The 15654-nt window shown below is 43.2% G+C and overlaps 1 protein-coding gene and 2 long non-coding RNA genes across 4 annotated transcripts in view; 2 read left to right on the top strand and 1 right to left on the bottom strand.

The window, feature by feature from the left end:
- Positions 1-2798, bottom strand: part of LOC111610405 — a 43458-nt gene extending 40660 nt beyond the window's left edge. Inside the window, exon 1 of the long non-coding RNA XR_002753648.1 lies at positions 2740-2798. This is a non-coding gene — a long non-coding RNA (uncharacterized LOC111610405). The remainder of the gene's footprint in view (positions 1-2739) is intronic.
- Positions 2545-7087, top strand: LOC111610404 (serine/arginine repetitive matrix protein 1-like). The gene is made up of 2 exons (XM_023344529.1): positions 2545-3251; positions 3333-7087. The coding sequence occupies exons 1-2, from the start codon at positions 2576-2578 to the stop codon at positions 4076-4078; spliced, it is 1422 nt and encodes a 473-aa protein (XP_023200297.1). The 5' UTR covers positions 2545-2575; the 3' UTR covers positions 4079-7087.
- A 1369-nt stretch (positions 7088-8456) lies between these two features.
- Positions 8457-15138, top strand: LOC111610590. Of its 2 annotated transcripts, none has more exons than XR_002753732.1 (4): positions 8457-8578; positions 13393-13459; positions 13683-13875; positions 14424-15138. It is a non-coding gene; the product is annotated as an uncharacterized LOC111610590 (long non-coding RNA). The 2 variants fall into 2 exon arrangements; XR_002753731.1 differs by lacking the exon at positions 8457-8578 and adding an exon at positions 10595-10735.
- The last annotated feature ends 516 nt before the right edge of the window (positions 15139-15654 follow it).

Here is a 15654-nt window from a genome sequence, read left to right as displayed (position 1 = left end):
ACCAAATGGGATTTTAGACTAGATTAGACTGTAATATAGCAAGGATTGTATTGTGTAGGACTGATCAGGCTCCTCTCCTGTGTCCATGAGGCAGACGTCCCATCTACTTTAAAGACCAAGCTTAAACCTTTGTGTGTTGATAAAGCCTATAGTTAGGACAGTTTGGTTATGCTGAGCTTCTACATGCTGAGGCTGCTGGAGGACAGACTGACCACTTCTCCTCGCTCTGCTACATTCTACACCTTCTCTCTAATTTGGTGTTAGTTCAACTTTCAACATTATCTTCTCTCTGTTTTTTTTCTCTTCATACGAGCAATAGCGAAGACGTCTCCAACATCCACTGGTCTTTCTGGTCCGGTGTGGGAGTCGTGTTTTGTCTTCTGTTCTACCTCCATGTTTCTGTGACCTCGCTCTCTCATTGGCTACCTGGCTCATTCAAACAGGCCTCGTTTGTTCTCGGAGAGCAACATAAGGCAATCCAACATGTTGAATAGCCCCAATTGTAGATCAGAGTGGTTTCAACACACCAGACACTTCAGGAACATCACTTAAGATCATCTTTAGAACAAACGTGATAATCAGGATGTCCTTAAGATTGTTGGAAGACGTAAATCGGGACAAAAATCAACATAATATTGCCATGTGAACAAATCTTCAGATGATTGATGATGTCTCTCTCCTAGACATAACTGGTTGTGACTGACTGTATGTGCTCTCTTCCATCCTACAGATGTTAAAACCAGTTCAGAGTTTCTTTGTTTAGCTCTCTTTCCTCAATGAAGTCAAAAAAAGAACATATTACGCCCTGGCATGAACTTCTACAAAGGAAGTAGTCCCAGACCAGTTTTTGTTTATTCTCTGACAGCCCGAGTTGGGAGCAGTAACACTGAACCAGGTTCTGGTTCTGTTTTGTGTCTCTTCCTTTTAAAGTGGAGCTTTTCCTCTCCACTGTCGCTGAATGCTCAGAAAGAGTGAATGCTACAAATCGGTGGCAGCACTGCATAGTTTAACAACTAGGCTCAGCTGGAATGAATGTGTGATTGGAATGAATTAGCTTGTTTTTAAGTGCGTTGAGGTGACGTGTTGTGAATTTGTGCTGCATAAATGAACTGAAATGAAGTTTTTCTGTTGTCCAGTTGGACAGATGTTGTAGATATGGATTCATTCCTTCCTCTGCTAAACTACCCCTCCATTAAATGTTTAACCTTTTCCAAATCACCCTGAACAACCCTGTGTTTGGCTTATCTAAAATCACATCAACTTTGATTACTTTCAAGGTCACATTTCAGAGCCTTAAAAGGACTTGTTTGGGTTCAAGATGACAAATGTACTTTTTTTCCCTTGAAAAAAACAAAACAAAACAACAACAGGAAGCTTGTTATCCATCTTATGGTGACTGTTCCGTCTCACCAACAGTTCAGCAGCACGTCACTGGCCTCAGGGGCCGCTTGTTATCCCGGCTCTGAGCAGCCGGGCCAAACAAGTTTCCTAACATGAGCGGCGTGAAGAGAACGCAAACAAAATAACAGGGTGGAGGAAAAGCATTCCAGGAGCACTAAGAATAGCAAAGTGAACCTTGAGATTGTCCTGTCACTAAGTTCACCAACTGGTCTGAAGCAGCAGAGAGAGCGAGAGAGAGAGAGAGAGAGAGCGAGAGAGAGAGAGAATCTGAGTGGAAAGCAGAACGGAGCTGATGGTAGCAAACTGTTCCTGAACACCAAGTTCATTTGCAGAACTGCTGAGCTCCGATGGATCACTCTTAGTTAGAGTTAGGATTCATTTGGAATGAATGGTTTCAACAAACACATAGCTGCTTCATGGAGTCGCTTGTGAAAAGTTAATTCTTGCTTTACTTTAAAACAAAACAATGAACCTTCACCACGAAAATCTTACAGGAATCATATAAAAGTTACAATATCCAATCGATGCCAATGCTGCTCCTCAATCTGACTGTTTGGCCTCATGATGAGTCACTTCTACTGACAGCACAGCAGGATTGAAGAGAAATGCACTGGGTTCTGTTTATGGATATTGGTGCAAAGGGGATATATTTCTTCTTTTTACAACTTTTTACAACATTGCTTCCTTCAATTTCACTACTATTCACAACTTTTTGTTCTTAATATATTTGGTAGGGACAATGTACATTAATTGATATTTAGGTTTTTCATTTAGTTTGGTATATTTGACACAGCGCCGTTGGAAAGTGAAGAACACCAACTGGAAATGTAATGTTGCAGTTTTGGTCCTGCATCAAACTGGGTCTTCCGGACTATCAGGTGTGAAAACACCCTTAATGTCTCTAAATTGTCATCAGATGTGTGTATGGGCATGTGTGCGTGGGTGTGTGTGTGTGCATGGTTTTTTGTTATGAAGCCTAGGCGCAAATTCAAACTGGAAGACTCTTTCATCCCCACCGGGACCCGTTAATTGAAGCGACCTGCCTACAATCATCGACCTATCAACGCCGGACCAAGCCACGTCACGTCCAATCATCGACCAAGTCCCAGCTGATAAGGACCTTCATTCATGGCGTCCTTCGCTCTCCAGCCGAGCTCAACAGCACGCAACTACCATGTCTGACTTCGAGTCTGATCCTCTACCAGATACTCCGGTCGCCTCTCCCGAGGCCCCCGGTCCCTCGAATCCTGCCTTAGTTCGCCGCAGCGTTCGCCTGGCCTCTCGGCCAAACCTTCCTTCCCCCGCCTCTATTCTCCGTTCTAAAGGCATTGCTCTTACCCCCGGCCTCCGGTCCTCTCAGATAGCTTCGCTCGCTGCTCTCCTGCCCTCCAGCGAGTCTTCTCCTTCTCCATCCGCCGGCTCTCCGCCTCCTTCAGTCACAGGGAAGAGATCCTGCAAGTCCTCCGCTCCTCCCGCGAAGCGACGCAGAGGACGCCCCCCCTCCTCCCAACCAGCTCTACGATCCCAGGAACCTCTTCTACCTCCTGATCCTGGCCCTTCCTTTCAAGCTTCTGATCCAACTCTCGAAGCTCCAGGCCCGTCTTCTGGTCTCCGCTCCCCTTCCTCCCCTCCCCCCGACCAGACGCATCTCCTCGCATCCGCGCTCGTGACCTCCATGGACACCTTACAGCGCTCCATATCTTCGCTATCAACCCTTCTTCACAAAGCTTCGGACGCCTCCACCCCTCCTACTGCCCCATCTACTTCCGCATGCGTCAGCCCTCAATTCAACTCGCAGCCACCGGCTCCGACCTTCACCCTTGCTTCAGCCCACTCAGCACCCCCTCTCGGTAAGTCTTCCTTTTCTTTTCCTCTTTTTCTGCATTTAGCTTATTTAAATCCCCCCCCCCCCCCCTTTTCTCCGTTACCAGGCATGCCCTACACGCCTCAATGCGCTCACATTTCCTCGAGGCTGCGTTCTAAAATTCTTCAAGGACAGTATATTAATCTAGCATCCATTCTTTTACCATCTCCAGAAGTTGACCAATGCGTTGCTTCATCAGAAAATTTCTCTGCTATTCTCAAAACCTCAGATCCCCGTCTCTCAAGGGATCTCTCCATCGGACAATTTCTAGCCGCCTTCAGCGTTTTTAGAGACGTTATTTGTTCCGTTTACCCCGACCGCAGAGTCGAACTAGACGCCTATCTGGCTCTAATCGCTGACCTTCATATGCGATATGGCAGATCCCTGTTCTACCAATACCATAAAGCCTTCGCAACTAAAGCCGCCGCAGTTCTTTTTCGTTCCGGTCAGTGCCTTAATTGGTCGATCCTGGATATGGAAATCCTCATAATGCTCACGCAATCCACCCTATGCTTTCAATGCGGCTCCATCGGACATCAGAGTGCTTTTTGCCCTTCTCTCCCCTTTAAACCTAGTACCTCTGCCGCTTCTCTCCCCCAGCCCCTTCTCAGTACAGGTCAGCAAGACCGTTACGGGAGAAAAGTCCAGGTATTTAATAATATGCCCGTTTGCAATAACTTCAATGAAAGCGTCTGTGCTTTTCCCAATTGTGCTTTTCTTCACGTCTGTAGCCTCTGCAGAGACGCTCATCCGAAGTCAGTATGCCCCCGCCGCCCATTCCCCACCAGGAGCCGTCGAGGTTCCAGGAATTAGTTTCCCGTTACCTTTCCACTCCCATTCTAGTGCCTGAATTAGCTTCTCTTCTGCTTTATCACCCCGACCGCACTTTCGTTAATTTCCTGATCTCCGGTCTCTCCCAGGGCTTTCAGATAGGCGTCCCTCAATTTTTCGCCGTTCCCCTCGTCTTGCCCAACCTTCGTTCAGCTCTCAATGAACCGAACGTGGTTTCTCAGTTGTTATTGAAAGAAATTTCTAAAGGTTACGCCATCGGCCCCCTCGTTTCCCCCCCTTTTCCTTTTTTCCGCGTTAATCCTCTTGGCGTTGCTACCCGGAAATATTCCGGTAAAAAACGTCTCATTCTAGATCTTTCCGCACCCCATTCCGGTCCTCATTTTAGCATTAATAGTCTCATTCCGAAGCCTCCGTTCTCGCTTTACTACGCCTCGGTAGACCACGCCATTTCGCTCATTAAATCTGCCGGGCGGGGCGCTTGGCTCGCTAAGGCTGACATTACCGACGCCTTCAAGATCTTACCCGTACATCCCTCTCAATGGCACCTTCTAGGTGCCAAGTGGGACAATAAATTTTATTTCTTCGTTCGGCTGACATTCGGTTGCAAAAGCAGTCCCTGCCTTTTCAATATGTTATCCGAAGCCCTCTGCTGGATACTCCTCAACATTGCCAAGCTCCCCTCCGTGCTTCACCTCCTCGATGACTTCCTCCTCGTCGACTCCCCTTTTCAAACACCTTCCTCCCTCCACAAACTCAAGGATGTCTTTAAACACGTCGGGGTTCCCATCTCGGAGGAGAAAACTGCCGGTCCGTCTAAACAGCTAGAATTTCTCGGCATCTCCCTCGACTCAGTAAAAATGTCGGCTTCTTTGCCGGCCGACAAATTAACCCGAATCCGCGAGATCTCCCAAACTCACCTTTCCTCTTCTGTTCTCACCAAACGCGAGCTTCTGTCCCTGCTCGGTCACCTCAATTTTGCCATGCGTATCATTCCCCAAGGGCGTTCTTTTATCTCCAGACTGTTGGATCTAGCAAGTTCAGTCCAATCTTTGCACGATCTAGTCTCGCTAGACGCCGGTTGTCGCTCTGATCTTTCATTTTGGTCAAAATTACTTAACAGCTGGAACGGTATTTCGTTCTTCTACGATGACGTCATTCACTCCGCCGACTCAATCCAGTTCTATACAGACGCAGCCCCATCAGCAGGTTTTGGGGGATTTTTTCAGGGCAGGTGGTTCGCAGAGAAATGGCCCTCTTCGTTCACGCTGTCAGAATCTTCAGCCTTTTATGAGATTATTCCCATCGCTGCGGCCTGTCGGCTCTGGGGGTGTTTTTGGGAACGCAAGCATATCGTGGCGTTCTGCGATAACGCAGCTGTCGTGGAAGCAATCAACAAAGGTCGCTCCTCCTCCAGGTCCATTATGCCGTTTCTACGCCGCATCACCTGGCAATCCGTTATAAATAACTTCATCTTATCGGCGCGTCATGTTCCCGGCCACTCTAACGTTATCGCTGATGCTCTCTCTCGCCTTCAATTCCAGATCTTCCGCCAGCTCTGCCCTTCAGCGGACCTTCTCCCTTCTCCCGTTCCCCCTTTCGAGGACCTAGTCCTGAACTAATTCCTCCCACTCTTCAGCCTTTACTCCAATCCGCTAAACTATTTATTAAAAGCGGTTTAGCCCCTTCCACGCTCAAATCTTATTCTTTTGCTTGGCTCAAATTCCAAAATTTTTGTCTCTCCCACGGAATTCCCCTCTTTCCAGTCCGTATAAATACCGTTGTTGCTTTTCTTACGCACTGCTTCGTGCACTCCCGCTCCAAGCACTCCTACATTCGCAGCCTCCTGGCCGGGGTCAATTTCTTTTATCAACTTCACCAGTCCTCCCCTTCACTTAGTCTCTTTTCTAATCACATAATTAAGCTCCTCCTGAAAGGCTTCGCTAACCAGCGCCCAGTACTCCCCGACGGCCGTAAACCTATAACCCTCCGTATTCTACAGGACCTTCTCATTACTCTTCGCTCAAACCACTATTCACCATATCTCAAGGCTCTCCTTTCTAGCGCATTTCTCCTAGCGTTTTATGGTTTCCTACGCCTGGGGGAATTTACCTCTCCTTCTAATAACTTCGTCCCCTCTAGAGATTTGTCTGTCTCTGACCTCAAGTTCCATCCCGACTTCTACAGCCTGACCCTCAAGCACTCTAAATCCAAAGGCGCTTGTTCCATCATTATAGCTCGTAATAATAAGTCTTTCTGCCCTTTTTTAGCCATGTTTAAATTCGCTCTCCTTAGACGCAAGATTAGCTGCGGCTCCGCATCCCTCTTCCTTACCCCGAAGGTAATCCCATGACCGCTTCCTGGTTCATTAAACACCTCAGATTGCTCCTCGCTGCAAACAATTTGCCCCCCAGTCAGTTTTCCGGCCACTCCTTTAGAATCGGGGCGGCCACATCTGCAGCAATTCAGGGAATCCCCTCGGCGTCCCTTCAGCAGCTTGGTCGCTGGTCTTCATCAGCATACTCGTCGTACATACGCCCGGACCTCTCATCGATGCTTGAAGCACAACGCTCCCTCAGTGCTTAGGTGAGCTACGTTCGAATCTCTGGTGGTGGTTGGTTCTCCCCTCATGAGCTTGCGCTCTTCTCCCTCGCTGTGATGTTATTTCCCTCTCTCTTTACTCCTCATTCCCAGGTTACTTTTTTTTTTTTCAGCAGTACCATCTCCTAACGCCCGTTTCCGCAACTCTAACATCGTCAGTCAATCCCTTCTCTACGATCGCCATTCGTAAGAAGCGGTTTCTATTTTTACTTTATCTCATTTTATTATTACGTTCATATTCTTCCCTTTAAGTTCTTCCTCTTTAAGATCAAACTTGAACCTACTATTTCCTAGCTAATACCTGTCTTCTTCTCGCCCTAATCTTCTTACCTTCAGCCTCCTCCTTCGTTTCTAGCTACCCGTCAGTCATCTTCCCTGCTCCCCTCATTCTATACCCCTCTTTAGTTAATGCTGGCGTTTTTCAACCAGCATCCCCTGTCTTATGCCCTGCTCCCCTCATCCTACACCCTTCTTTAGTTAATGCTGGCGTTTTTCAACCAGCATCCCCTGTCTTATGCCCTGCTCCCCTCATCCTACACCCTTCTTTAGTTAATGCTGGCGTTTTTCAACCAGCATCCCCTGTCTTATGCCCTGCTCCCCTCATCCTACACCCTCCTTTAGTTAATGCTGGCGTTTTTCAACCAGCATCCCCTGTCTTATGCCCTGCTCCCTCTATCCTATACCCTGCATTAGTTAATGCTGGCGTTTTTTAAACCAGCATCCCCTCTTCTAAGCCCTGCTTCTATCCCTTCTTTCTCACCCCACGCATTCCCCGCCGGCTTTCCTATCATCATGCCCTGCCATGTCCTCCGCCGACCATCGCCAGCCCACGTCCATTCCACTAGTCCCGCATCATTTCCAGTCGGCTCATCCTCCAGCATCCCTATGCCCTGCGTTCTGCTACTCCATGCCCCCGTTGAGTCCTCAGCCGGCCGTCACCTTCCAACATCCCTTCCTCCCTCATACTGCCATATCCCCAGCCGGCTCTCACACCACGTCCCCATGCCCTGTGTTTTGTGTATTCTACCATCTCTTGCCCTGCAGCATTCCCAGCTGATCTTCACTTTCCCGTCCTACTCTCCCTCTCCTTTAGCATCATGTTACTTCCTTTATGTTTTTAACTCGGTAGCCAAAGTCGGCGCAACCTCTTTCCCCTTTTTACTTTCTGCCTTATATTCACGGCCTCGGCCCCGGCCTCGGCCTCTTTTTGGGGGATGACGTTCCTAACAGCATCGGGGATGCTCACCTGAAGCCTATCGCTAACGCTGCGATAACCGTTATCCCCAGCCGGGGCCCGAGCGCCAAAGACTTTAAATTCTGTTTGTCAATAAACTCTTCTAATTGTCTTCTTATCTCCGTCTGAGTCTCTCCAGATTGAAATGAAGCCTAGGCGCAAATTCAAACTGGAAGACTCTTTCATCCCCACCGGGACCCGTTAATTGAAGCGACCTGCCTACAATCATCGACCTATCAACGCCGGACCAAGCCACGTCACGTCCAATCATCGACCAAGTCCCAGCTGATAAGGACCTTCATTCATGGCGTCCTTCGCTCTCCAGCCGAGCTCAACCCACCACCACCCCTTCTCCTCCATTCGCCCGATCCTGAGGCCCGCACCCTTCTTCAACCTCCACCACCAGTGCCGGGCCCCTGGGGGATGACGTTCCTAACAGCATCGGGGATGCTCACCTGAAGCCTATCGCTAACGCTGCGATAACCGTTATCCCCAGCCGGGGCCCGAGCGCCAAAGACTTTAAATTCTGTTTGTCAATAAACTCTTCTAATTGTCTTCTTATCTCCGTCTGAGTCTCTCCAGATTGAACTGTGTGTCTCTGTGTTTCCCTGTCTTAGATCGCTGACCTGTCCAGAGTATAACCTGTCCCTCAACCAATGACTGCTGGAGATAAACACCATGGTAATCAGGTAAGGCCAGTGGATGGAGGCTTACTTAGTTTGATTAATGCTAATATTTGTACTAGTTATTTTATCTGTGCCTGATCCACCTTCTGTCAACCACTGTGGGTTACAGTCACCTATAAGTGCTGTACAAACAAAGCTAGATTGATGTATTAATGTTAATAGTGTGTAATGACTCTATAATATGAACACTGACAGCAGGCAGTTAACAAGTAGCAGTTACATTGAAAGGAAACCACCCAGCTGAAGTGGCGTTTTGGATCTGGTGTAGAGCACCGAGCGCCTCTCAGGTGATGACAACATCAGCTCTTGTGCTTATGTGTTTGTGCTTATTTCACATTATTAGCAGGAGTCTTGCTGGGATAAAAAACCTGTCAACAGAAGTCACCATGCAGATGTGACTCATAGGGCAGCATAAATTAGCATGAGCAGGCATCTCATTTCAAACAGGCACACTGTGCTCCTATGTCCTTACACTGTAAAAAACTGTTTGTCCTTGATGTTTTACTTTATTCTGTTAGATTTAGAGGTTAATCACTATTTCCTTGTAAACAATAAAAAACAACGTTTTGCTGTTAAGTCCGGCTGACTGTTGTGACCTGTAGCAGAGCCAGTAATACTTTAAACCCAGGTAGACTGGAGTTGTGCTTCAGAGTTGACGTTTATATTCGAATCATTTCTCTTTGTATCATTTTTAAAACTGGCTCCTGAGAAACTGTCTCCACCTTGGCAGCTGGGTTGGATGTTTTGCTGGTAACAATTCAAAAGGATCCACAGAAATATTTCATTATTGTCCAAAGAACAAAAATTTGCAATTGCCTAGTTTCAGTTAAATAAGAAAGACAATTAAAATTACGTGGATAACTTTGGTCATGAGATAAGTCATTAAAACACCATGCTGCTCCTACCATTTCCTGTCGTCTTCTTCTTCGTGGTTTGCGTCACAGTTACATTCTGTTGTTGATCATGTGACTCATGTGAAGCGGAAAAAATGTTTTGCGAAATAAACCAATTTTGATCTGGCCAAAAAGAAATCTCCTCATCCTAGCGGCAAAACTTTTTATTGAAAAACGAGAGTTTCTTCTACATTACCATGTTTCTGTTAAGTAAATTTATTTTCAATATGTCAAATTGCATAATTATAAAGTCAATAGAAATGCAGCTAATGTGGCCGGATAGGGCAAGAAGACACGGAGCTTGAAAGCTTGATGAACTCAGAAGAGGATATTTATTCCAGTCAGCTTTAAGAAACGTCAAGTTGTAGATTCCATCAGACTTTCAATGTGAGGACTTCAAATTTAGAGGAAAAATGCAATCGCAGCAAAAAAAAAAGGATCTCTTTCTACACTTTGGGGTGAAATGTTTAACGACTTTCAAAAGGATTCACACACCCTGCGCATTTCCACATTTAGTCACATTGCAGCCACAAACGTCACTATATTTCATTGTAGGAAAATGACTCATGGCTGCATTGGGTTTTTTCAGCCCAGCTTACTCTAACGCCTCCAAAAGAACCCAATGCAGCCAAACGGCTTCAAACGTCACGCAAAGTCCACGTGTGTGTGTTTAAACCTGAGTATCAATGATGTGTGAAGGTTTCAGAGATTTGTTAGAAAGTATTAGTGAAAAAACAAAACCATGAAGATCAAGCAGCAGGTTTGAATCGTCTTGAATCATCAGATATTTAAAAAGTTTTATGAGAAACATTACAGCTAAACAGAAGAAGTTTAAGGAAGTGTTCACACCGTCCCTCTTTAATCTGTTTTAACTCAACTCCAGTTTGTTTGCCTGGATGCTCCGGTTCATTTGGACATTGTTAAATTAGGCTATGCTAAGTGTGGAACTGTGATATATCTTTCTGTTGGAAAATCAATGAAGTTCAAGTCATACAAAAAAAAAAACATGATCCAGACAAAATAAGATAAAACAAAAAACTCACAATGCAAACTTTTCACTTATCTCATTTTCATTTTAATTTGATAGTACAATAACTTTTATTATTACAGACCAGATCAGAGGAAATCCATGGACTTGGACTATACATGGACTACATTGCTTGCTGCCCTTCATCCTGTTTCGTCAACATAACAGGATCTTCTGCTGCTACTCATTGCGGCTTGTTTGCAATACGACATGCTACACAGGCCAGAGAACAAAATTCCAGTGAGTCATTTGTAGTTTCATCATAATGTCTTCAGGTAAAAGACAAAACAATGTCTTTTACCTGAAGACATTGTTTTGTCCTGAAGATGTTTCGTCACAGCTGTGTGACGTTTTGTGCGCCACAAAGCAGCCAAAGTTCCTTCACAGTGTTCTGTTCTTTTTGTTTAATATTGTTACTCAATAAACTTCACAAAAAAACATGTGACTAGCAACATGCTAGTAGGAAGAGAGAGAAATCGGGCAAGTTGCAGCTGTTCTGTTTTCCATCAGACAGAAAGCAAACCTCAGAGATCAAATGAAAACTTCAGAAAAGAAATTCTATGAAAACTGATAGTAATGAATCTGTAATATAGTTTAAATTCTGATAAACAGGTAGCTCAAAATTGGGATTTTTATTTTTTTCCTGTTGTGTCCTGCTCTGATCAGCGGACATCATCTGAAAGAGTGAGCGCTGTTCCACCAGCTTCCTGTTGCAGCTCTGTGTGTTTACACAGTGTTAGTCAGTTGTGTGAATCACCTATAGGTTCTTTGTGTTTGTCTGCTGCTACAGAGACAGGATCTAATAAAAGAACAGAGATCAGGCCTGATCCTAGCTGAGGCAGGTCTTAAAGAAGGTCTAGAGACTACAGAGTGTCGGCCAAATGGAGCTGCTGAAGCAAAACACAGCACACACCCAGACACCCAGGAATCTCTGCCTATCGTCCCCGTCCCCCCAGTACAAACACAGACGCCAGCGGAGATGCAGCACTTTAAGAACACGAGCACGAACAGATGTGGTTGCACCAATTCAGGCGCAGTCTCATAAAACAACATATGCTGTTGTTTCTCCTACCTGGAGCAGCAGGTGGTACGGTGGTTCACCCCTCCCCGCTCACAGAGCCACGGAAAGCAGAGACCCCTTCTGTTGTTAGACACATGAGAAAATGAATGGTGTGGTCAGAAAGATATTTAGCTCTATTGCATCCGGGCCATATGTGATATAAGGCGAATGATATGATCTAAAAAGAAAAGCTATTTTTTTCCAGGTGTCATTTTGGACAGAGAGCAGAAACAACAGCACAGATGCAGGAGTCAAATATGTCCTTTAATGGGGTCTAGTACTGACTGACTGAAGGGTGTTTCACATTGTTTGAAATGAGGTTCACTACTAAAGCCTTGTTCATACATAGCTGGGCCTTATAAATGCAAATATATCCACCAAATCTTTCAAAAGAAATATTTTACATGGATTTAGTTTCAGAAAGGTTTTCATCCACATGAACCCACATCAATACGCCACTGAGTGTTGTTTTACACATGCCAATCCCATAGGGGGCAGTGTACGTTGGTTTAACTCCTATAGCGCATTAGAATATAAAGTTAATAAAACACCAGTCGATTGGGAATCGGGTCGAAGCAACTATGTGGATATATTGGCACATTATTTGTAACAAACTGCAATGGATGAAATCCTAAATCTCAGTTTTCCCATATACACACAAAAACACAAGTAGTTTTCTTAAATCTCCACTTTTGTCTGAGTTTTTTAAACTTATATGTTTTTTTTATACGTTCTCACAGAAACCTGCGAATCAACTTTACATGTTCATGGTTATTTATTTTATGCAACAAGATTGTAAAAATGTGTGTTCCTGTACTCCGATCATATAAACAGACCAACTTAGTCATCATAAATTTTCAAAACATATTTGTAATAACTGTGACATATCTATGGTTCAGTGGCTCCAGTGGCAGTTTTCTGTGCTCAGAGCAACACAGAAGCACAAGTTTTATTGTATCTGAGAGGCAATTCATTCACGTGACCTTTCTACAAAGTGGGTTGATGGGACTCCATGTTCATGATTTCTCCCAGAAGAGAACGAGTCAGGGGCCGCTCTAATAGTAGTCAGTTTGAAAATGTATAATTATTCTATTTAATTAAATAGAGTGAAAACACACACAAAGGAAAGATTGATTCATAAGACACATTGGAGGGTGTGTGTGTTGGACAGTAAGCAGAGCGGTGCTGCTGCTGTAATGATTGGAGAACTGAATCAAGGAATGAATGAAAGTCTACATGAGTATTGATTCATTACAAAACATTTCCATACAGAGTGATTGCTTCATTGTTTTTCTTTTTTGTTCTTTTGTTTTCGGTTGTGTTAAAAATTAGTAGAGTGCAATTGTGTAAACTGACCAGTTTTTCATAAACTGAGGAGCCGCCAACAACTGCATCAAAGTTAGTCTATGCTTACTTTTATTCTATTGTTTGACAGAACGTATAAAAAGCCCTAATTCAAGTTAAAGCATTAAAATAGTCTGAAATATTATATTAGTTTATACTACAGTTCACAAGAAAAGTTCACACAGCAAAAAGAAAAAGGACTAAAAGTCACTATTGAAGTGACTTGGAGATTAGCTTGATTGGGGGCCAGTGACATCAGTGGATCATGGACTGTTAATGTCTCATAATCTGTTTTTGTTGGCTGTAGCTTCATGATAATGAATGTCTCTCCATTGAACACTGCATTGAACATGACTGGAAAATTTTAGAATAAGGAATTGTAACTTACCTATGGCATTCTCTCACTGTTTAGCTAAGCTAACTATGTCATTACAAAGAGGCTACTGGCTAAAAATATCAAAATAAAATCTCTTCTTGTTTCTGTCCTTTTCAGACTTTGAAAACTGATTTTCCTTACAACACTGTGCAGTCTGAAGAGGTAATGACATCGCTTGATTCAGGTAAAGAATTAAAACCTACAACTTGAAACCTACAACCATTACTGTAACGTTAGCCCTTAATATTAAACACATTTTAAAGGCAGGCAAATAGGTTTTTTTCCCTCCAATTGTAATCTAACAAATTAAAAGCTAATATGTTAGTCAAAGTTATCCTTTATGTGCATTATTTAGCAACTTGGCTGATGTGACATGGTGCTTCTGTTGTTTGCTTTGGCAACTTTAGCCACATGAAGACCCATTTTAGCCTAAGGACACATGGTGGGGAGTGGAGTGGACCAAGGTGGCTAAGATGTGCTACAGGTGTGGAGGATGATAATGAGGACCAGAGAATGATCATGAGGACCAGCCACCAGAGAAAAAAGTCCCTGTTTGACCAAAGAGAAAGAAGCAGATGAAATATTCCCCAAGAAAATTATGTAAGTCAGTTTTGTGTTACTATTTTCTCCAGGTGAAGGGGGGTGTGAGGAGACAGGTAAGTGGGGAAGGGGGAGCAAAAATCAACATCCACCCGTTAAGTTAACAAGTTACGTTTTAGACAACTGATTGTTGTCAAATGTAAAACTGGCGTTTAATCTATTTATTTATTAATAAACTTCTTAAGCCATAAGCCAGAGTATCTGGTTGGAAATAATTTTGAAAGCTCATTAAGTGAAAAGATCCACTCATGTGCCTAAAGCTATACATTAAATGATGCATTCTGAATAAGAGCAGGCCGTATGAATTTCTGCCAAACAAATATTTTATCAGAATAATTTTGTTGTGCTCTAGTCATTATGCTACTTGTATTAAGAAATAATTGTATTGCACTTTATAACAACCAGTCAAGTTAACTAGACATTTGTCTGTCAGTCTACTATTCTGACAGTGTGCAGCAAGGGACAATTTTGGAATGGTATTTAAATAAATGCTGAATTAAGATCACGTTACATTTTTTGTTTATTTGCTTTTGTTCTTTTTTTTTAAGTGACCACAGTGGATTGAGTCATCACCCACTATGAGAATGTCCAGAAGAGATTCACCAAGTTTGAATTCATGAAAAGGCTTTCACCATGATTAACATTGACCACAACCATTGCAAGATCAGTTATAATTTCTGAGCATTTCCGGACACCTTTAAAGAGCTGCTTCCAGGAAATGAAGACAACAAGAAGATCTCCCTGTTATCAGAGCGTTACAGGAAGGCTATAACGAAGGAGATGGCTGACACAATCAAAGCAAAAAATGTTAGGACTGTTGAAAGACGATATTTTCTTAACTTAAAGATAAGTAATTCTGTTTTAGTTTTTCAATCAGTATTTCAGAGTTACAATATACTGACCAGAAGTTAAACCCTCTGTTTGAAGAACAAGTAATCTTTTGTTTAATTCCAATGTACAAAGGGTTTGTTCTACAGCTATGATGGTAGATATAAGTAGTCCAGTGTGTTCCACTTCACTTGAGGTAAGACCTAACATTAATGACTCTGTTAATATAGCACTTGACACTATAATGACACTTAATGATATCTTTATAACTGTTGCTACTTGTTTCACTTTACTTGAGGTAAGAGATAATATTAATGACACTGTAATAACACTTAATGACATATTTATAGCTGGTGTTCCACTTGAAGTAAGAAGAATTATTAATGACTCTGTTATTAAATCATTTGACCGTGTAATAAAGCTTAATGAAATCTTTATTGTTGGTCCTACTTGTTCCGCTTTATTTCAGGTAGGAGGAAATATTAATTACTTAATTAGAAATTTAAGACTAAACAAAATGGCAGAGCAAAATAATATTACCACATAAAGCTATATAATTTTTAAAGTTTAAAGTTTTATAACAAATTTATGACATATCACAATTTCTTGGTTAATGTCAAGTTGTCATAACAAAGACATTTTGAATAATGTCAACTTTGTATTAAAAGTGTCATGATTTACTAAATGACACTGTATAACAACAGTCATAAATATTCATGACGACTTCCTCATGTTCATGACAGGTGTTATGTCATGTTCATAACAGTGTTATGTCAGTCTTACACACACCCCGTCAAATAAAGTGTTACCAAATCGGAAGACTGTCCGTCATTTTTGATGGATGACAATTTCCACCCCTGACCACTTTCCAACTTTATCAACAGAGCCCAGACAATGCTGACTGAAAATACTTATTCTGCCTAGTTTTAGCGTTCCACTATTTGCGCCACT

This window comes from Xiphophorus maculatus, chromosome 13, assembly GCF_002775205.1.
Source record: "Xiphophorus maculatus strain JP 163 A chromosome 13, X_maculatus-5.0-male, whole genome shotgun sequence".
NCBI classification, from domain to species: Eukaryota; Metazoa; Chordata; class Actinopteri; order Cyprinodontiformes; family Poeciliidae; genus Xiphophorus; species Xiphophorus maculatus.
The sequence above is the reverse complement of the archived record's forward strand: the minus strand, read 5'-3'. Positions and strand labels throughout refer to the sequence as shown.